The following is a 22,388-nucleotide window of genomic DNA, read 5'->3' as shown; positions in this document are numbered from 1 at the left end:
GATCCCCAAAAGACACAAGGCTGTGGGTGCGAGAGGGAGGAGGTTCAATTTTTGACAGAACGACCGATCCACTTTATAATCAGTCCGGTGGATGGACCTAAGATCGATATGGATAGATGCAGAATAACAGGTTTAGAAGGAACCTTGGAGGTCCTCTAGTCCAACCCCCATGAGCCAAGGTGGCACAGTGGTTAAATGCAGCACTGCAGGCTGACTGCTAGATCAGCAGTTCAGCGGTTCAAATCTCACCGGCTCAGGGTTGACTCAGCCTTCCATCCTTCCGAGGTGGGTAAAATGAGGACCCGGATTGTTGTTGGGGGCAATATGCTGACTCTGTAAACCGCTTAGAGAGGGCTGAAAGCCCTATGAAGCGGTATATAAGTTTACTATTATTGCTATATTATTATTATTGCCCTACTCTAGCAGGCGATCCTATACAAGTGCAGACAAATGGTTGTCCAATTTCTTCTTAAAAATCTCCAGTGAGAGAGGACCCACAACTTTTGGAGGCAAGCCATTCCATCAATTAATTGATCTGGGATTATAGGATAACAGAGTAACAGAATTGGAGGGGACGTTGGAGGTCTTCTAGTCCAACCCCCTTCTAAATTTCAGGAAACCTTATAAATTTCAGGCAAATGATTGTCCGATCTCTTCTTCAATATCTCCAAGTGAACCAGCTATGGGGAGTAAATCAACCATAACAAAAAAAAGGGGGGGGAACCAACCCCTACCCCCAAATGTCAAACCAGAGGCAAGACTTGGAAACTTTATTTTTCCGATACTAGGAAAAAAAAAAGGCACGAACAAATTACTCCCAACGTCTATCATTCCTTTAGTGTGTTTCCTACGCACACTTTTTTTTTTTTTTTTACAAAAATAACATCTGGAATTTAAACCTGCCCTGCCCCTCCTGGGCTAATCTAGACACCCTAAATCCCCTGGGCATTTGAAAACTGGTGGACTTCAACAACGGCTGGCTGAGGAATTCTGGGAGTTGAAATCCGCAAAAGTTTCCAAAGTCGCCATGGTTGGAGGAGACCCCTGCCCTAAATGCTCTTCCCCTTCAAACACCCCGCCCAATCTTACCCTTAATTGTGCAGCCCCCCCCCCTCTTCTAGGGAGGCACCCACCCCATGAGATGAGACGCTTGAGCGAGCATCTGAGAAGCATCCTTCAAGGTCAGCCAGGTTAACTTCTACACCAAGAGGCTGGCTCGAAGGAATATGGGGAGGGGGTGCTATCTATGGTGGAACCGGGGTAGAAGATACTGTTGGCAGGGTCAAATCCATCGGTGGTGCCTCAGCTTCTGGCACGGGGCTGGCTTTGCGGACTTCCAGTTTCTCGCCCAGCTGGTTGAAAAGTTCTTTCACCGCTTCGCTGCTCTGTTGCAAGGAGATTTTTATTTTTTTTAAAAAAGGTAAATAACTATCAGCATATCCCACCTCTGGCAGCTCCTCCTCCGTCTCCCCTGCTTTAGGGGAGCCCCGCAAGAGTTGTGGGTAGAAGAAGGAGGCGCCCCAACGGTTGCGTCCCCCTCCCAAACGCTCTTTCCCTGGCGGAAGTTGTGCGTGGAAGGTGCAGGGAATCTTCCCTTCGCCCTCCCTCCTCTACCTGCTTGGTGGGTTCCAAGGCCTTCTGCAGCGACTCCAGCTTGGCGGGGAGCACTTTTTGATGCAGGTGAAGGAGCATCCTCAGCAGGTGCCGGTGGACATTGTCCTTCCTGGGATGGGGGTTGGAACAAGACTGTTGATGGGTCAGCTTGGAAGCCCAGCAGCTTCTTCCCAGCAATGCCCCTAAGTACCTGTCTCAGAACGACTGGCAACCCTTCCCTCCCCTCTCCTTTTTTGTTCTTCCCTTCCCATCCTCTCTCCCTTCCTTCTCTTCCCTTTTCCCTTCCCTTCTTTCTCTTCCTTTCCTTCCCTCTCTTCGCCTTTCCTTTCCTCGCTTTCCCTTTCCCTTCTTTCTTCCCTTCCTTCCAATTCCTTCTTTTCCCTTCCCTTCTTCTTCCTTTCCTTCCCGTTCCTCTTTCCTTTCCTCGCTTCTCCTTTCCTTTCCCTTCTTTCTTCCCTTCCTTCCAATTCCTTCTTTTCTCTTCCCTTCCCGCTCCTTTCTTCTTTTTCTTTCTCTTCCCTCTTCCATTCCCCTTCCCCTCCTCTCCTTTTCCTTCTTTTTCCTCCCTTTGCCCTTCCTTTCCCTTCTTTCTTCCTTCCCCTCTCCCCTTCCTTTCCCTCCCATTTCTTCTTTTTCATTCTCTTCCCTCTTCCATTCCCCTACCCCTCCTCTCCTTTTCCTTCTTTTTCCTTCCCTTCCTTTGCCTTTTCTTTTCTTCCATCCACTTTTCCTTTCCCTTCCCTCTCCCCTGCTTTCCCCTTCCCTTCCCTTTCTCTTCTTTCTCTTCCCTCTTCCATTCCCCTTCCCTTCCCCTCCTCTCCTTTTTCCCTTCATTTCCCTTCTCTTCCTTTCCTTTCTTTCCCTCCCGTTGCCTTTCCTTTTCTTCCCTAACTCCGCCTTTCCTTTCCCTTCTTTCCCCTTCTCTTCTCTTTCCCTTCCCCTCCCCTGGCTTCCTGGGGGAATATAAGCAGAAGCAACACTTCCGCTGCCCCCTTCTGGAAAGCAGGTGAGTGTTACCTGGGGCAGGCAGTCAGGAAGAAGCGGTCGAAAAGGACCGCACAGAAATCCTCTTGTCCAAATTCGTCAGCCAGCAAGGTGAGGTTGCCGGTGAAAAGGTGCAGGAAAATGTCACCGAAGGCCAGGTCGTTGAAGGTCTCAGCTGCAAAAGACCCGGAGAGATATTTAGGGTGACTTTGAGAAAGGGTGTGTGTGTGTCACTTTCTCCCACCCTCTTTCTAAGGAGAGGGAGAGGGAGAGGGAGGGAGGGAGGGAGGGATGGAGGGATGGGGAGAGAGAGAGAGAGAGAGAGAGAGAGAGAGAGAGAGAGAGAGAGAGAGAGAGAGAGAGAGAGAGAGAGAGAGAGAGAGAGAGTGAGTGGTGGACTCCATGGTGGATAATTCCACAATCTCTTCATTGCAGTTTTTGTTTTTATTTTGGCCTTGCAATTTCTTCCTGCTTTGAAAAGCCACCAATGCAAGGCGGAAGCTTGGCTTTTTAACAGATTAACAAGTTGGAAGGGACCTTATAGGCCATCTAGTCCACCGTCCACCCCCACCCCACTCAAGCAGGAGACCCTACACCATTTCTGATAAATGGCAATCCAATCTCTTCTTGAAAGTCTCAAGAGATGAAGCTCCCACAACTTCCAAAGGCAACTTCTGTTCCACTAGTTGATTGTTTTCTTGGTCATAAAATCCCTCCTTATTTCCAGGTTGAATCTCTCCTTGGTCAGTTTCCATCCATTGTTCCTTGTCTGGCCTTCGGGTGCTTTGGGAAATAGCTTGACCCCTTCCCCCTCTCTGGGGCAGCCCCTCAAATACTGGAAGACTGCTATCCTATCTCCCATGGTCCATCTCTTCACTAAACTAGCCTTGCCCAGTTCCTGCAACCGTTCTTTCTATGTTTTAGTCTCAGTCCCCTCATCATCCTGGTTGCTCTTCTCTGCACTCTTTCTAGAGTCTCAACATCTTTTTTTATAGCGTGGTGACCAAAACTAGATGCAGTACTCTAGGTGTGTGGTCTTCCTAAGGCTTTACAGAGCGGTATTAGAATCTCCCTTGATCTCGATTGTATCCCTCAGTTAATGCAACATTGCATTGGCTTATTTGGCTGATACCGTCACACTGCTGGCTCATATTTAGCTGGTTGTCCACTAAGACTCCAAGATCTCTCTCGCAGTCACTGCTATCAAGCCTGGTTTCTCCCAGTCTATATGTGTCCTTTTAGTTTTTCTTACCTAAGTGGAGGACTTCACTTTTCTCTACATTTTCACTGAGGACCCGGGGCGAGGGGACTTACTCAGGGAGGGGACCAAGCGAAGCAGAGCATTCTTGTTCCTTTGCTTGGTGATGTGCAGCACGTAGTAAAGACCGATCTCACAGGCGATCCGCTGCTCTTGCAGAAATCTGGGGCGCGCGCAAAGAGAACAGTTTCAGCTGCTGCATTCATTCATTCGTTTGTCCTTTCACCCCCCCCCTCCCTTGCTCATTTGTTCGCCCATTCATACGCCACTTTTATTGCTTTTATGCATTGCTCAAGATATTCAACAAACCTATTTTCTCCACAACAACAACAACCCTGTGAGGTGGGTTGGGCTGAGAGAAAGGGGCTGGCCCAAAGTCACCCAGCCAGCTTTCATGCCTAAGGTGGGACTAGAACTCACCGTCTCCCAGAATTTTGCCAGCAGTCAGTGAGCTGGCTTGTTTTTTTCAGCCTGAGGCAGGACTACAACTCACAAGCTCCTGGCAATTGTCATCCAGGCGGCTTTCATGCCTAAGGCAGGACTACAACTCACCGTCTCCTGGTGATTGGCCCAAAGTCACCCAGGCAGCTTTCATGCCTAAGGCAGGATTAGAATTCACCGTCTCCTAGTGATTGGCTCAAAGTCACCCAACTGGTTTTCATGTGTTAGACCAGTGATGGGCAACCTTTTTGGCGTGGTGTGTCAAAAATCGGCAAAAAATCGAGCATAACTCGCGTTGTGTGTCACTTCGACAAAAACATAATTTTGCGCAATTTATAGTTTAAACTACAAAAGTATATAATTGCAATATAATTGTATTTAATAAACCAAAAACAAATTATTTAACATAGCTGCTTAGTAACTTCTTTGTTCATCAGTCGATTTCGTATGTTGCCCTTGATATTATTATCAGTATCACTTACCAACGGTCCTGCTTAGCAACCAAAATGTTGGCTCAGAAACTCTGGCATTGAAGCGTGCAAGTCTTAAAGCTGTCAAGTTACAAGAACCTTGCACCCCTAACCCTTTAGGAAAAAAACCCCAGGGGTCTTCAAACCTGACAGCTTTAAGCCTTGTGGACTTCAACTCTTCAACTAAAAGAGAGACTGATAAATATTTAAAAAAATAAAACCAAAAAGCAGCTACTGCAGTGGCTTAGAATTTTACTCAATTACTGTTGAGCCCATGGAAAGTTCTGCAGCCCCAGGAGCAAAGGAAGGGGGACGCAGAGAGAGAGATTGGCTGTTTGGGGTGCTTGAAACCACCTGGCCCTCCCCAAAGGAAACCCTCATTTGCAGGATGAGCCTCGACTGGCTCTGCCCAGCGGGGTTACCCCAAGCGCCATTGGGCAGCGACGGATGCTTATCCTTTTTCCTTCGGCTGCTTCAGCTGGGACTTCAGACACCCCAAGGGAGGGACTTTATCGGGCCTCCCCCTCCCCACCCTTTGAATGAAGGTGTGATATGGCTCCTCCATCCCTGCTCTTTAACCCAGCCAGAATTACAGGAGGGCTGCCCCCGTTCTGCTTTCCGGGGTGGATCTTAGCCGAGGGACACCAAGACCCCAGAATGGGTGGGGGGTGGGGGAAGAGCTTCTTGACGGAGGCCACGATCGACTTTTGGAAGTTGTGTTTTCGTAAAATAAGATTAACCTTTGGATGTGTTTGTTCCGCTCGGCCAGCGGCGTTTTCTCCCACTTAATCCCGGTGGATCCTGATATCTGAGCTGGAAAACTGCAACCCCCCGGAAATGATGACGCCCCGCTGAGTAGCTGGGACTTGCAGAAAAAGGCTGCAGAGAGAGAAGCGTTCGATCCGTAATCCGTCTGTGGGGGGCGCTGGGGACAGGCCGGGCCCCTTCTTCCCACCTCTATCCCCCCCACTCTTGAGGGACAAGCCCTTTCCCCTGTCCCAACGGTCGTATTTGAGGCTACCTCTGCTTTCCCTCTCCCTCCCTCAGTTGTGCAGCAGCGGCAGCTCTCAGCCTGGGCGGCAGCGTCACGCAGGCTGTGGAAGGAGGGGGAGGAGGAGGGAACCAAAGAGAGCTTTTACCGAGTCTGCGCCCCACAGCCAGGACCGTCCTGGCGCCTCAAGCCGCGTTTCTTCCTGCAAAGCCCTTCTGGCGTCAAGCGGAACTCTCGGGTTGCCCGAAGGGCTTTGCAGGAAGAAACACGGCTTGAGGCGCAAGGACGATCCTGGCTGTGGGGCGCAGACCCGGTAAAAGCCTCTCTTTGGTTGGTTCCCTCCTCCTCCTCCTCCTTCCACAGCTTGCGTGACGCTGCCGCCCAGGCTGAGAGCTGCCGCTGAAACAAGTTTGGGGAGCATGTGCGTGTCACCCGAAATGGCTACGCGTGTCAGCACTGACACGCGTGTCATAGGTTCGCCATCACTGTGTTAGACGGAACTAGAACTCACCATCTCCTAGTGATTGGCCCAAAGTCACCCAGACGGCTTTCATGCCTAAGGCAGGACTAGAACTCACGGTCTCCTGGTGATTGACCCAAAGTCTCCCAGCTGGCTTTCATAGCAAAATGGGACTAGAACTCCTGCTCTCTTGCCAGGTGCCTTAACACTTTCATTTCCTACCCCCACCCAATGCTTCCCCCCCCCCCGAATTCTCAGTGAGGTGGGTGAACAGCAGCCTTGCTTACCAACGGACATTCTGGTCCCAGTTGTGATGGTCAGTGGCTGTAAGTAACGACCTACATTTTGGCTTCGGTCTTTGAAGCCCACCTTCATAGCTCTGCCAACCAGAAAGTTCTGACCGACGGGCAAAGGTATCCCAATCTGAAATGACTCACTTTGGAAACATCTCAGGGATGGCGCTGGGGTAAGACGCTGGTCCTTTCTCTTCCGAGGGCAGCTTCTGTTCCACAGTGAAGGTGTAGTCATCCACCACGAAGGCCATCAGCATGGGCAGAAATTTGGTGATCAAATCAACTTCCTGAGATGCAGAAAGGCAGATGGTATCACCTAACATTGTCCTTAACGGCTAGCGAGGATTAGACCTTCAAGACCATAATCCAGAAGTCCCCGACCCCTGATCTTCTGACTGAGGCTTCCCAAGAGCCTGAAGCAAACTCCTAGTCCCGGCAGAAAACCCTTTTATTAATTGACTGTGATTTCTGCTCATTCACATCCAGCAAAGTCTTTCAAGGGAGGATTTACGGTCACAGACCTTCTCTGGCTTGGAGAGCTGCCAGGCCGATATCTGCAAAACCTGGAGAGTCACAAACCAATTAAGCGAACTAATTTAGTCTCCTGCAAACTCCATTCCCCTTTCGCTCCTCTTTTATTTCCTCTGGGGGAGGCCACTCATCGTCTGGCCTTACTACCACTGACCTCTGTTCTTTAGCTTCCCTATGTCTGGCAACTCTGCGCATGTGCACACTGGGAACAGGCTCCAGCTGTTCGTCTGCTTCACTAATGTCTGACTCTGAAGGCATACGGCATAACTGGCCTACGGCTCTGTCCCCCTTTCTGCCTCCGACACAGAGCCCTCATCAGAGCCTTCCCCAGACTCCAGGACTGGCCCAGGTTCCTCCCTAACCTCCTCACTGTCTGAATCTGCTGCCAGCTTCACTGGCAGGCCACAACTGGGCTGCAGCCCGCTACCAGGCTGCCGCTGTGCAAAAACTGGCCACAAGGAGATGGGCATGGGCACACGCATGAAGCTCCACTCTCGTTGAGTGGTGATCAAGCACGCATGTGTGCGAAGCTCCACTCACATGATTGGAAGACATTTGCACTTCTACGCCTGCGAGAGAGAGAGACAGACAGACAGACAGAGACAGACAGACAGAGAGAGAGACAGACACAGAGAGAGAGAGAGCGAGAGAGACAGAGAGAGACGTGTGCTAAAGGTTGTGGACCGCCGCCATGAGAGATAGCGTTCATGCTGACTCCTTACCAGTTTGGGTTCTTTGAAGATCTGGCTGTCAATCACATCCCAAGCGCCTTGCCCCAGAGACAGCATCCTCAGAAGTAACAAGAGCTCTAGGCTTTCCTGGAAATTCAACAACATGAATGAATTCTCCGGAGGCTAAAATTTGTCGGGTCAATTAATGGGCTCAATGAGCAAGTGGAAATTAAGCTACTATGGCCTCATTTGGAACTAACCCCGATGATTGCCAAAATGTGCGCCGTGACATCACAAAGGCTGCACTTCAGCTCGGCTGAGCTGTGGCACCACTGGTCTCTTCTATTGCTACCAACCGGCCTTCCATGGAGGACCTGTCTACTGCTCAAGTCAAAAAGAGGGAAAATATCTACAGACCCCTCGCGTCCTGGACATAAATTGCTTCAACTTCTACCCTCAAAATGAGGCTATAGGGCCCTGCACACCAGAACAACTAGACACAAGGACAGTTTTCCCCTGAATGCCATCACTCTGCTAAAGAAATAATTCTCACATCACTGCCAAACTATTCACTAAGGCTGTATCACTATTATTCTTCTCTTCCTTCTTATGACCTATCTCCTCCCACTTATGACTATAACCATGTTGCTTGTATCTTTCAATTTATATTGTTTTATTTGTTTCATAGCACAATTTGATTGCTTATTTAGTGTCCTAGGATTATCACTAAGTGTTCTATCATATGATTCTTGAATTTATTTTTTATGTACACTGAGAGTTTCTGCACCGAAGACAAATTCCTTGTGTTCTGTTCAGTTCAGTTCAGTTCTGTTCTCTATTCTATTCCATTCCATTCCATTCTATTCTATTTTACTCCTTATTCCTATTCTATACAATTCCATTCTATTCCTTATTCCTATTCCATATTCTATTATATACTATTCTACTCTACTCTATTCCTTATTCCCATTCCATTCTATTCCTTATTCCTATTCTATTCTATTTCTATTCCTATTCCATTCCTTATTCTATTCTATACTATTATATTCTACTCAATTCTATTCCTTATTCCTATTCTATTCCTTATTCCTATTCTATTCCTTATTCCTATTCTATTCTATTCCTATTCCTATTCCATTCCTTATTCTATTCTATTCCTTATTCCTATTCTATTCTATTCTATCCTATCCTATCCCATCCCATCTTATCACTTCTTTTGATGATCTGGAGTCATTTTTCTACTGGGGGGTGGGTGGGGGGGAGAGGATGTCCCTTCAGTTATGCTTTGGAGACCCCTCTCTGAGTTTTCCCTCAGTCAGGAGTTCAGTTCCGAGACCTTCATTGCCAAACCCCAGGTACACGCTGCAAATCCTCTTGGCTTCCTTGGACAACCAGTAGGCCTGGGGTGGAAGAAGATCTCCTGCCTTGGGGCAGGGGCTCGAACTAGAAGGCCTCTGAAGGTCCCTAGGATTCTATGCTTCGAAAAGGTCCATCCCTAACTTACTCTGGGTAACACTTCCTGGCCAATCAGCTCCTGCAAATTCCGGATGGTACTCAGAGCCAAGGTGTTGATGGCAAACGGATCGCATAAGATCATCGACAAGTCCCTAAGGAAAGAGAAACAGAAGCACACCCAATTCGTCTTTGCGGCAACCTACAGACAGTCCTCAACTTATGACAATGATGGACCTCAACCTTTTAAGTCCCTGTTGTTTTTTTTAGTGCCGTTGTAACTTCGGTCAGGAAGTGACTCTAGCCAGATGAATACCAATGGATGCTGGTAGGCAGAATCCCCCCCCCCCCGGTTTTCCTCCCCCGCAAAAGTAGGTACCGTATTTTTCGCAGTATAAGATGCTCCAAAGTGTAAGACGCACCTAGATTTTGGGGAGGAAAACAAGGGAAAAATATCTGCCTCTGCCTCCCAGCAATTTGCCTCTTTGCAACAAATAGTACAGACAATATACACTTTCTGTAGTGTTACATTTCAGACTATACTTGTACAGGTGCTGTTAAAATTGATATGCTTTCTGGAAGTATAGTTATTCTCTGCTATTTAAAAGAATAGCACTCTTTAAAACAATAGCACAGGGCCTCTTCAGATCAAGCCTTTATTTTAAAAAGCTTCTTCATTTTGTTAAGTTCTCTAGAATAATAATAAAGCAGCTTTTAAAGAAATAAGTCTAATAATTTGAACATTCTGTAGGCATTTATAGTTGTTGACTTACCTCCTTGCAGCAAGCAGCCTGATTAGCACAAGAAAAAAAACCTGCCTCCCACCAATTTGCCACTTGGAGCAAACACCAGGTTTCACTTTCAATTTCTCCCGATCATCAGCCGTTAGAGGCTGCAGGGATTGTTATAGCTTATTGAAGCCTCCCCAAGCCCCCGTTTGCTGCAAAGAGGTAAATTGCTGGGAGGCAAAGAGGCCAAAGTGTTGGGGCTGGTGGGTGGCTGGGGCTACATTCAGTATATAAGATGCACCCAAATTTTCACTGTCTTTTTTTGGGGGAGGGGGGGAAGGTGCGTCTTATACTCCGAAAAATACGGTACGACTTATAGTCTGGAGGATCTTATACTCTGAAAAATATGGTGTATGCAGACTAGGGATGTAAGGGGATTTGGGGTTTATTCAGGCATCCGTGCCTACATAGAAAACGTCCGACGCCAGTTCAATTCCGGGCAGTTGAGAACAAAGCCACCAAAAAGGGAACACAACAGCAGATTCCTTACTGCTGTTGCATCGTATTTTGTGAATGGGTTTAACTCTAGGCATTTTTTCAGCGGCAGGAAAAGCCTAACCTGCCTCCAGTGACATCCACGCTCACCCTAGCACTTGCTCTTGGCCTTTCTTCACTCCGTCAAGGAAACCCTGCAGCTCCCGCGCCCGCTTGTTGTCGACGAACTTCTCCCGAATGCAAGCATCCAGGCACCAAGTGAACTGCCAAGGGAGCAAAGAAATAAATTTTGTTTCGTCTTTTTTGTAAAAAGGATTTTTGACAATAGAGCGCGAACCAGGAGGAGAGGCAGAGCAGCGTCTGAAAGAATGCAGCCACCTGGAAAGGGAAGTTCTAGGGCAGGGGGCAGCAACTCGTGGCTCTGGAGCTGCATGTGGCTCTTTCATCCCTCTGCTGTGGCTTCCTGTTGCCGGTCGGCGCCACAATTTTGAGAGGAGCTTCCGGGTTTTTTTTGGGGGGGGGGAAGCACAGTGCGCCAGGGACTGTGGCAAGGGATGGGTTTTCCAGTTGGCTCCACCATTGATAGGGCTTTCGGTTATGACAGGTGTAGGAAAAAGAATGCCGCACTTGGAGAAGACTCTATGGTGGGGGAACTGATCTTCCGGTCAGCTTCAGAATTGAACGGGGGGCTTCCGGTTAAGACCTTTGTGGCTCCCTGTGTTTCCTTTTCAGTGGGAAATGGGTCCAAATGGCTCTTTGAGTGTTTAAGGTTGCTGACCCCTGTTCTAGGGGGACTGGCGGTGAGGTTAGAAAGTTGGAGACAGTAAGTTCTAGTTCCGCCTTAGGCATGAAAGCCTGTTGGGTGACTTTGGGCCAATCGCCAGGAGACGGTGAGTTCTAGTCCTGCCTTAGGCATGAAAACCAGTTGGGTGACTTTGAGCCAATCACCAGGAGACAGTGACTTCTAGTCCTGCCTTAGGCATGAAAGTCAGCTGAGCAACTTTGGGCCACTGTCCAGGAGGCAATGAGTTCTAGTCCTGCCTTAGGCATGAAAGCTGGCTGGGTGACTTTGGGCCAATCTCCAGGAGACGGTGAGTTCTAGTCCCAGCTTGGGCATGGAAAGCCAGTGGGGTGACTTTGGTCCAGTCCCTCTCTTTCTCTCAGACGAACCCACCTCACAGGGTTGTTGCTAAGCAGAAAATAGGAGGAGGAATTTTGTGCTGGATATGTCGGTCACCTTGAGTTTTTAAAAACAAGAAAGACTGGATACAAATAAGTAAAAGTTAGAAAAATAAGGTTGATTTTAAGATAAGAGTGGTCTGTTTTCAGGTTTCTCTTAGCGGGGATGTTTTGAGGGCTACCAAAACTCTATGGCTACGGAAGGGTTGGAGAGCTACAACCGCCGTTTCCTGGGCTTATACCTTGTGGCAGGGGTCCACCGTGCAGATCTCGCTGATGTCCAGATCATGGAGGGACATGAGGAGCTCCGCCCTTAACGTGCAATAGTGGACATTCCGTGTGCGAAGGAAGAGAGTCCGGAGGAATTGGAGGACCATGTCGTACAGCTTCACGTTCTTCCCGATCATCTGGGTCAGCTTTTGCACCACCTGGTCCCAAAGACACAAAGCAGGGTTCGGAGTGGGGGCTAGGACAGTTCACCGCGGCCAACTTGGCCAACTCACCACGCATTGACTCCCCATGGGCATTTCACCACGGCTAATTCGCCCTGGCCAACTCCCTCATCTTTGTAGAAGCCCCTCAAATATTGGAAGACTGCTATCCTGTCTCCCCTGGTCCTTCTTTACATTAAATTAGACATACCCAGTGACAAGATAGGAGACAGTAAAGAGATGTTAAGATATAGTAATTAAATGATAGTCTAATGAGCAGTTTAAATGATAGTAAAGATGATATTCTGATATAAACAGCTATGTATAAACAAGAATGGAATTGTACATAAAAATGAGTAATGAATAAGGGGGCCACAAATGTAAGATATAAGCATATAGGAGGGAAGATACTAATTGTAAAGATACACCGATATGGAACTGCTGTATGACAGAACCTTTAGTTCCTGTGTTGCTTTAAGTTATGTGCTTGTTTTTGTTGATGTGTTTAAAATTTAAAAAAGGACATACCGAGTTCCTGTAACTGTTCTTCATATGTTTTAGCCTCCAACCACCTAGTCAACTTTCTTGCTCTTCTCTGCACTCTTTCTAGAATGTCAACATCTTTTTTTATATATTTTGGCAACCAGAACTGGATGCAAGATTCCAAGGCTGGTCTTACTGAGGCTTTATAAGTTGAGAATGAGACAGAGAGAGACTGGGCTAATGTTACATTGGAAATTTCCCCATCTGAACTTAGCAAAGCCCCATAACAGTGAAAAATCACGGAACTTCTCATTCAACAATATCATCATCCTCATTTAACGACCCCATAATCCTTTACAGGGTGGAGTCTGGGGCAACTGAATGGAGCTAGAAGGGTGTTTACTGGCCGGATGACTTTCCTGTCACCAGAGCAGAGTTTTGTTCAGCAGAGCTCCACCTCTAGGCCACCGCACCATTTCTCATTCAACAATATACGAAGGACAAATAGTTCTTTATCCGCGCGATGCACGAATCATGATATCACGCTGGCCTGCTGGTGGCCCAATTACTTACAACAACCAGGCTGGAGCATCTTTCTTGGTGCTTACCTCTCCCTGCCGCCTCATCTTAGGGGAAGGGCTGAAGAAGTTCTGCAGCACTGAGAGGTCGTTACTGAACAAAGCATTTTCCTTCTCCAGGATGTACTGCTTCAACAACGGGGAGACCTCGTCTCCAAACAGAGCCTGGTTATCTTGCCAGATCTGGCGTCTCACTTCCACAGCACAGGCTTTGTACAGGTCCTTGTCGGCCATCACGAGCTTCAACTTTTTTTCGGGAACCTTGGGTTTAATGGGAAAAAAAGTGGGGGGGGGAGAGAACTTGGACATTATATATGTGGACGGCAACAACAGGGGTTGGCTGCTACGGGTTCGCCCAGGTTCGTGAGAACCTATAGCTAACGTGTTAAAATATTCATGACTGGGAGAGACATGGGAAGAAGGTCAGCCAAGGAATAGGCAATAGCAACTAAGTCAGCCAATAGGAACAGATCTGAGCCTGAGTGCAGAGAATTGAAACAGAAACTTAAGCAGTCTGCTGCTTTACTGAGAAGTAAACTAGCACTCTGTCTGGGCTTTCTGCTGAAATGAAACTATCAGTTTGCCTGTAACTCTCCTGCCTTGTGTTTACTTGGAAGAACCACCTGTTGGTATTGTACATTTATTCATCTGTTCTTATGTATATAAAGAAGTTCATGAATCCAGCTGAATCAGTTATGTGTGTGCGCTTTCTGGATTTGAATTTATCTGACATAACATTATGGTCAGTTTGGAGAACCTCCAAATCCCACCCCTGGTTTCGGCGTTGAGTCATGCCGGCCACATGACTACGGAGACGTCCTCGGGCAGCGCTGGCTCTTTGGCTTTGAAACGGAGATGAGCACCGCCCCCTAGACTCAGAAATGACTAGCACATATGTGCAAGGGGAACCTTTATCTTTTATTTCATGTTGCAAACTAACAAAAAGGATAAACACGGGAAGCTGGGTTCAAACAAGGAGCAAAATGCAAAAGGAGGGTCTCAGTCTGTACTGAATGCTTTTCTAGTGCTACTTCCAGAGTGTTCTAGTTCTTGTTCTGCCATATTTCTACATCTAGAATACCTGGTTAAGCATAGTTCTAACGTCTGGGTGCTATGTCTTAGGGTGTTTTCACAGTATCACGTTGTTCAGGACTCCAGGATCACTCACTCCCTGTCCCAAAAAGCAGCCGTTTCAAAAAACAACCTGGTTCCAAGGGAAGATACTGGACCGATTCTCTTGTTCCAAGCCATGTTCTGTTAAAACCATGGTTTGTTGCACAGTTCCTCACTGGCCGAGTTCCTTTTAGTTCTGCTAACCCACGAAGCCCAGTTAATGGCTGGCTTCTGACAACGTGCCAAATTAAAACCAAGCCAAATCAAACACTGACACAATAGGCGAACCTCACCATTCTCTAGGCTCTGCAACGAAGAGTTTGATAAAATGGTTTCTAAAGCTAGAGAGGAAAACAGCTACCAGAGTCCCGTAGCCCACTCTTCCCTGTCAAGACCTTAACCAAAAGATGTGCGCAATCTGTAAAGATGTTGACACAGGGTGAGTTTGAGTCAAGGAAGCGTAATTCACAATGTCAGTCCTTCTTGGTGTTAGAATGCAGCCAGGAAGGAAGGGAGAAAGAAATACCTTGGATGCAAAATGCCTCCTCTGGCCCTTAGACATGAGGTTCTGAATAAAGGGTTTTGTTTAAACAGAGGACTTCTACATAAAGGGGAAGGAAGGGAGGAGGAAAGGAAGGAGAAAGGATGGAGGGAGTAAAGTAAAGTAAAGTAGGGGCATGCATAAGTGCACCAGCGTGCCTAATGAGCCTAGTGTCTCTGTCCTACTGTCCCCATTTATTTTTACTTATTTCCTGTGTTCTTATTCATGCTTATTCTTATTCTTGTTATCTTGTACAGGAGTGACAAACTAAATAAATAAATAAGAAAGAAAGGAAGGAAGGAAGGAGAGAGGAAGGGAGGAAGAGATAAAAGAAAGAGGAGGAAGCAAAGGAAGGATAAAGAAAGGAGGGAGGGAGGAGAGAGAGGGGGAAGGAAGCATGGAGGGAGCGAAGGAAGGGGAGGAAAGGAAAGAGGGGGGGAGGGAGGAGAGAGACAGGGAAGGAAGCAGGGAGGGAGGGAAGGAAAGAAGAGGAAAGGAAGGAAAGAAGGAAGGAAGGAAAGGAGGAGGAGGGGAAGAGAAAAAGAGGAGGGAGGGAGCAAAAGAAGGAGGGAGGGAGCAGAGGAAGGTAGGCAGGCAATCACAGAACTTCCTAAGAATGATCCTGAATTCCACCTAAGCAAACCACGGATCACTCTTTTACTATACCCAGGTGGCATCCAATTTCAACACTGATTTTCTTAAGTTTCTACCTTGGGCAGATGTTTCATGACGCACATCACCACCGGCTGGATGGACGGCATTTTTACCAGAGGGAAGCTCTTCTCCAGGAGATCTTCCAGCTTTTTGTACCTGGGAGAAGAAAGGAGAAACCAGAGGTCAATTTTTTTAGCCCGATGTGTAGATGCCCTTCTACAGTGGTCCAGCCAACCTACCTTTCTTCGGCCTTTCCTTCAGAGGCGATAGCCGAGACCCTCTCCAGGAGCTTCTCACGCAGCTCATCAAACACCGACTGGTGGAACTCCAGCCTGGGGGTGCCATGGAGGTCCAGGAAAGGGAGGGCGGATTGAAGAGAGGGCAACAGGATCCCATTTTCTGTCTGTCAACATGACACATGTGGGATTCAAACAGATTATTAGAGCTGGTAATTGGCACATTTCTCATCCACTGCAATGGTCATAACGCTGGAAAAACGATCCTAAGTCACATTCTTTGGCGCTGTTGTAACTTTGATCACTAAATGAACTGTTGTAAGTTAAGGACTACCTCGATTTATTTATTAATAATTGGGGGCAGGGCAGGGGGAGGGAGAGAGAAGAGGAAGACACTTCAAACATCTGGAGGCCAAAAACAGACTAAAATCTATCCTAGATTTTCAGGCTAGGAAACCCTCAATCTTGGCTAACCTGTTAGTTCCCTTGCACCCAATGCAGTGTGTGTGAATGCATGCACGCATGCACAGCCAAATGTGTGGCTTGCAACAGACCCAGAGAGATTATAAGGAGAAATTCAGTGAAAAGAAAGAAAGGAAGGAAGAAAGAAAGGAAAGAAGGAAGGAAGGATAAAGGTGGATAGATGATAGATAAAGATGGGTGGATGGATGATAGATATAGAGATAGAGATACATAAAGAGATAGAAAGATAGAGATAGTGATAGATTAGATAGAGAGACAGATAGATAGATAGATAGATATACATAAAGAGAAAGATATAGTGATAGATCAGAAATGATTAGATAGATAAATAGATAGAGATAGATAGATAAGATATAGGTGAGATATAGATTAGAGAGAGAGGGAGAGACAGACAAGAAGGGAGAGAGGGAGGGAGATGGAAAGAGACAGATATGGAGAAAGGAAGGAAGGAAAGAAGAAAGAAATGGAAGGAGAGACAGATGGAAAACGAAAGATAGGAGGGTGAGAGAAAGGAAGGAAGAAAGTAAGGAGTGGGGTGGGCAAGGCATCTTCTCCTCCTCGCGGGGACTTGCGTGCTTTTTGCACCCGGGTGGAAGGACCGTGCAAGGAGCAACACCCCCCTCCTCAGGGTTTGCAAGCCGTGGGAAGGTGGGAGAGGACTCAAGAGGGCAAGTTGCATGCTAAACCCCCGGCTCTGGTCCCCATGGCAACGGGAACGCGGAAGAGAGCCCCCCCCACTTCCCTCCCTTCCCCCCACCTGGAACTGCTCGATGGCCTTCAGGGGCTCCATGCAATTGGTCAGCGTCTCCTTCAAGTCCTCCCCGTTGGCCACCCCGAGCTCTTGCAAGCCGGCGAACATGATGCCGAGGCTCCGCAGCCCGCGCGGGGTCCGCCCGCCCCGTAACGGCTGCGGTGCTTCGGCAAAAGGCGCCCCCCACCGGCCGCCGCTCCGGTGCTCTAAGGCGTCCCGCCGGGAAACCGCGCCCCGTCGGTAAAAGGTTCCGCTTCGGTTCGCGATCCCAAAAGCATCGCTTCGTTCCAACCAAAAAAAAACAACAACCGGTTACAACCCCCACAAAAATTAAGCAAAACGCCCAAAATGATTATTTGGGGGGAAATGGCATCAGCTTCGTCTGAAGGTTTAGCCCCGAGGCTGATCAGGCACTTCAACTCAACTTTGTATGTATGTATGTATGTATGTAGTATGTATGTATATGTATGTGTTTTTTTATTTGTGATTATACATACACACACATATACACATACATGCATACACACATACACATTTGTAATATAATATAATATAGTAATTAATATAATTAATAGAATAATAGAATAATATATATTAGAATATAATATATATTAGAATATAATAATATATAATATAATATATATTATAATATTATAATATAATATAATATAATATTATAATATAATATAATAATATAATATAATATAATATAATATAATATAATATAATATAATATAATATAATATAATATAATATAATATAATATAATTAATATAATATAATTAATATAATATAATTAATATAATATAATATATACAATACAGGGGTAGTCAACCTTTTTATACCTACCGCCCACTTTTGTATCTCTGTTAGTAGTAAAATTTTCTAACCGCCCACCGGTTCCACAGTAATGGTGATTTTATGAAAACCTAATGAAAATGTTTTTAAATAATGCTATGATTTTTTTAAAAAAGTCAATTAAATTTAAAAAAAGGAAAGTGCTTCATTATCGGACAAAACCCCTACCGCCCACCATGAAAGCTGGAACAGCCACTAGTGGGTGGTAGGGACCAGGTTGACTATCACTGATATAATAAACATAACATAATATAGTAATGCAATGCAATGCAATGCAATACAAAATACATTTCATCCCCCAAACCTCCATAGCTTTAACCTCAAACTGTCTAACATGGACCTCACCCCACTCCTAAGAGGGGGCGTAAAGGGGGCGTGCGTAAGTGCACCAGCATGCCTTCCGTCCCTGTCCTACTGTCCCCATTTATTTGTACCCTTTTCAATCATACTCATGTTTATTCTTAGCAACAGTAATAGCAGTTAGACTTATATACCGCTTCATAGGGCTTTCAGCCCTCTCTAAGTGGTTTTACAGAGTCAGCATATCGCCTCCAACAACAATCCGGGTCCTCATTTTACCCACCTCAGAAGGATGGAAGGCTGAGTCAACCCTGAGCCGGTGAGATTTGAACAGCCGAACTGCAGAACTGCAGTCAGCTGAAGTAGCCTGCAGTGCTGCATTTAACCACTGCGCCACCTCGGCTCTTCTTATATCTATTATCTTGTAAACGATTGACAAATCAAATCTATCAATCAATAAATAATATATACATGAAACAAACCATTGTAAGTTGAGGATCTCCTGTAACAGTCACTCGGTAGCCTCATTTTACGACCTTTCTTGCCACTATTTAAGCAGGGGGGGGGCACACCCTGCAGCTGTTAAGTTAGTGACAAGGTTGTTGAGTGAATCGGGCTTCTCCCTTGACTTTGCTTGTCCGAAGGTCGCAAAAAGGATCACATGACCAACGGTCATAAGTATGAGTCAGTTGCCAGTCATCTGAATTTTGATCATGTGGTCGTGGGGATGCTGCAAGTGTGAAAAACAAAAAATAAGCCACAATTGCCCCTTGTTCATTTATATACATTGGTTTTGACGCTCTCTCTTTTTTTTAATGATTTCTTAAGATTTTTTTTTTTAAAAAAAATAAGTGAATTTCCTTAATGCAGGTTTAGGATGTAGATGGATCTGGCTGGACACAGCAGGACACTGGAGTCGTTTTAATTTTAGGGGTCTCCTCCACTCCCCCACCCCCCAAGTGTTTTCATTATCTTTTTCTTCCCATTAGCCTGCCTGGACCAATAAACCAGGGAGCAAATGAGGCATTCAAAATTCCTTGTCTGAAATTAATGGTTGAAAGCATCTCGGTAGGAACAAAAATTTGGGATGCTCCCCATGTAAAGCCTTAACGTCTACTAAGCAAATGCGCTTAAGAAGAAAACTCCATAATATTGAGAGAAAGAGTACTTTGTTGACTTTAATCTTAGATTTATCTCTTATCTGTGCTGCCCTTTGCTTTTCCTCTTCTTCCTTTTTCGATTCTGCTTTTCCTTCTGAAAAGTTCAATTTAGAAATAAAATAACAATGTTTAGTCTTATATGCCCTTTTTTTCTTAAGGAGCCAAAGTGATTTCATTTAAGGGCAAATATCTCTCTCTCTCTCTCTCTCTCTCTCTCTCTCTCTCTCTCTCTCTCTCTCTCTCTCTCTCTCATATCATACCTATCTATTTTTCTGTATCTCTCCCCCCATTCTCTACATCTACATCTACATACATACATACATACAACATACCCACCCACCTATCTAGCTTTTCTTTTTTTCTTTCTCTCTCTTTTACTCTTTCACTTCTCTCTTCTTTTTTGTTTTCTTTCTTTCTTTCCCTTCCTTCTTTCCCTTCTTTCTTTCTTTCTCATTACCCTTTATGTGCATATGCATGCTGTTATATGCAAATTAGAAGCAGTGTTAAATATTTCATGCTGAAATTTACAAATTAGAGAACTGGGAGCATAATAGAAGATAGCGCTTCTCCCTCCCTGCCCCCTTCTCTATCTTCTCTTCCCCCCACCACCGCCACCTCTCTCTCTCTATCTTCCACCCTGGGGCCCAGAGAACAGGCATTTTGGATTGATGAGCCAGGCTCCCAAACCAACCAGGGGATTTAGTGGCAGATCCTTTGAAAGGGAAAAGGGAGGAGGGAGAAACCAACTCTCAACTCCCATTTGTCTTTTGTCTGATATCCTCTGCAACTCTCTTGCTCTTCTTGGACAATCGTACCCCAAATGCTTGTCTTACAATCTACAGCGGGTCCCTTTAAATTTAATTTCTTAGCAGTCTTTTCCTTAGAGATCTGGTGTGTGTGTGTGTGTGTGTGTGTGTGTGAATTGATCTATGTCCCTTTTCCACCCATTACCCTTCCTCTTTTATTCAGCGAGTCCGTTCCAGAGATGCATTCTTACAAATCCCCCATATTAAGGCACACCACTAGAGGTGCTATTCAGTAGGTTCTGACAGGTTCTGGAGAACCGGTAGCAGAAATTTTGAGTAGTTCGGAGAACCGGCAAATACCACCTCTGGCTGCCCCCGCCCCCATCTATTCTCTGCCTCCCGAGTCCCAGCTGATCCGCGGGGAATGGGAATTTTGCAGTATCCTTCCCCTGGAGTGGGGAGGGAATGGGGATTTTGCAGTATCCTTCCCCTGGAGTGGGGAGGGAATGGGGATTTTACAATATCCTTCCCCTGGAGTGGGGAGGGAGTGGAGATTTTACAGTATCCTTCCCAAGGAGTGGGGAGGGAATGGGGATTTTGCAGTATCCTTCCCCTGGAGTGGGGAAGGAATGGGGATTTTGCAGTATCCTTCCCCTGGAGTGGGGAGGGAGTGGAGATTTTACAGTATCCTTCTCCTACCATGCCCACCAAGACATGTCACGCCCACCAAACCACGCCCACAGAACCGGTAGTAAAAAAAATTGAATCTCACCACTGCAACACAATGTGTAGCCTAACCCTTGATTTATGGTGGAAGGATTGCAGTCCTTTTTGTATTTTTTTCTCCTGCTTGGAATAGGATAGGATAGAATTCTTTATTGGCCAAGTGTGATTGGACACACAAGGAATTTGTCTTTGCATATGGTCTCAGCGTACATAAAGAAAAATAAAATAGAATAAATTCATCAAGAATCATAAAACACTTAGTGATAGTCATAGATTACTAATAAGCTATCAAATCGTATTAGGAAACAAATAAAAGAATATAAATTGAAAGATACACGCAACATGGTTATAGTCATAAGTGGGGAGAGATAGATACTAGTAAGGAAGAGAGGAATAATAGTGATACAGTCTTAGTAAATAGTTTGACAATGTTGTGGGAGTTAGTTGTTAAGCAGAGTGATGGCATTTGGGAAAAAAACTGTCCTTCTGTCTAGTTGTCTTGGTGTGCAGGGCCCTAGAGCATCGTTTTGAAGGTAGGAATTGAAACTATTTATGTCCAGGATGTGAGGGGTCAGATCAGCAGCTCCAGCAGATGTTGAAGGCGCAGGAATTCCTCTTGCAATAAAAGAGGCGAAACCGTGTTTCAAATTTTAAGAGACATTCCTGAACGACAGGAAACCTGAATCCTTGACCTGGAAAAGTTTAATAATAGGATCATTGCCGACAGGTTGCTGAACACGATTGGTGAGTTATGTTCACCAGCAGTGAATCTTTCCTGGAGCTAGGTCAATGTAAGCCACCAATTAAAATATATATTTTTTTAAAAAGTTTTAAGCAAGGGGAAATTTAAAAGGAGGAATTATATAGATTCCCTTGTCAATGTGGAGACTTAGGCAATGGACTGTGGCAGTGAGAAAAAGAAACCGAGAAAGAAAAATATGTCCTTCCGATGAAATATATGAATATATATATATATATATATATATATATATATATATATATATATATATATATATATATATATATATATATATATATATATATATATATATTTAAAAATCTTTTCAAGAAAAGACTGGACAGCCACCTGTCTGAAATGGTATAGGGTCTCTTGCGTGAGCAAGGGGTTGGACTAGAAGACCTCCAAGGTCCCTCCCAGCTCTATTCTGATTGAAATTAGCAGAGATTGAAACTTGGATTGGCAGTTGGCAAAAAGATGCGAGCTAAACTTTACCCCGTTCTATTATTTTTTTTCCTGACTCAGATTACGCCTTTCAATGACTTTCTCTACTGCTAGAAAATTTGGATTTTTAAAAAATCAAGGGGTGCAGACGTCTCATGACCCAACTAGGTAACCTCATCAATGCAATACAATAGCAGAGTTGGAAGGGACCTTGGAGGTCTTCTAGTCCAACCCCCTGCCTAGGCAGGAAACTCTATACCGTTCCAGACAAATGGCTATCCAACATCTTCTTAAAGACTTCCAGTGTTGGGGCATTCACAACTTCTGGAGGCAACTTCTGTTCCACTGATTCATTGTTCTAACTGATTAATTGTTCTTACTAATTTTCGAACTCATCAGTTAGCTGACTAACAAATCCTCCGCAAGAAAACAACCCAGCTCAGAAGGCACCCAAGGGGCCCCCTCATTTCCAGCCTGAGCTGCAAAAATTGTTGGTATTTTGAAAAAAAAAATGTGTGCTTTCGGAAACGAGGGTTTGCCAATCGAGACGGAAAAACCTCAGCTAATGAGATATATAA

General features: G+C 45.7%; 1 protein-coding gene across 2 annotated transcripts; it reads right to left on the bottom strand.

Moving 5' to 3' along the window:
- Positions 1 to 755: 755 nt before the first annotated feature.
- Positions 756 to 18,731, bottom strand: NELFB (negative elongation factor complex member B). 2 transcript variants are annotated; one of them, XM_087704780.1, is made up of 13 exons: positions 18,478 to 18,731; positions 15,607 to 15,770; positions 15,424 to 15,523; positions 13,090 to 13,320; positions 11,810 to 11,995; positions 10,539 to 10,651; positions 9,218 to 9,320; positions 7,765 to 7,860; positions 6,656 to 6,798; positions 3,913 to 4,019; positions 2,632 to 2,773; positions 1,615 to 1,723; positions 756 to 1,385 (listed from the first exon to the last, which is right to left on the bottom strand). In XM_087704780.1, exons 1-13 carry the CDS (start codon positions 18,478 to 18,480, stop codon positions 1,245 to 1,247), a joined length of 1,638 nt encoding a protein of 545 aa, XP_087560906.1. In that variant the 5' UTR covers positions 18,481 to 18,731; the 3' UTR covers positions 756 to 1,244. The 2 variants fall into 2 exon arrangements, with proteins under 2 accessions (XP_087560906.1, XP_087560905.1); XM_087704779.1 differs by lacking the exon at positions 18,478 to 18,731 and adding an exon at positions 16,844 to 17,012.
- Positions 18,732 to 22,388: the final 3,657 nt, after the last annotated feature.

Source organism: Thamnophis sirtalis, unplaced genomic scaffold, assembly GCF_051295495.1.
Source record: "Thamnophis sirtalis isolate CommonGarterSnake01/CBP01778 unplaced genomic scaffold, rThaSir2_p1.2 scaffold_2, whole genome shotgun sequence".
Classification (NCBI taxonomy): Eukaryota; Metazoa; Chordata; class Lepidosauria; order Squamata; family Natricidae; genus Thamnophis; species Thamnophis sirtalis.
Note: the sequence above shows the minus strand (reverse complement) of the source record. Positions and strands in the feature narration are given on the sequence as shown.

Coding starts and splice junctions, on each gene's coding strand:
- NELFB (XM_087704779.1), bottom strand. CDS start 16,945: ATGTTCGCCGGCTTGCAAGAGCTCGGGGTGGCCAACGGGGAGGACTTG. Junction 13,321..15,423: donor TCATGAAACATCTGCCCAAG/GTAGAAACTTAA, acceptor ATTAAACCCAAG/GTTCCCGAAAAAAAGTTGAA. Junction 7,861..9,217: donor GCCAGGAAGTGTTACCCAGA/GTAAGTTAGGGA, acceptor TTGAATTTCCAG/GAAAGCCTAGAGCTCTTGTT.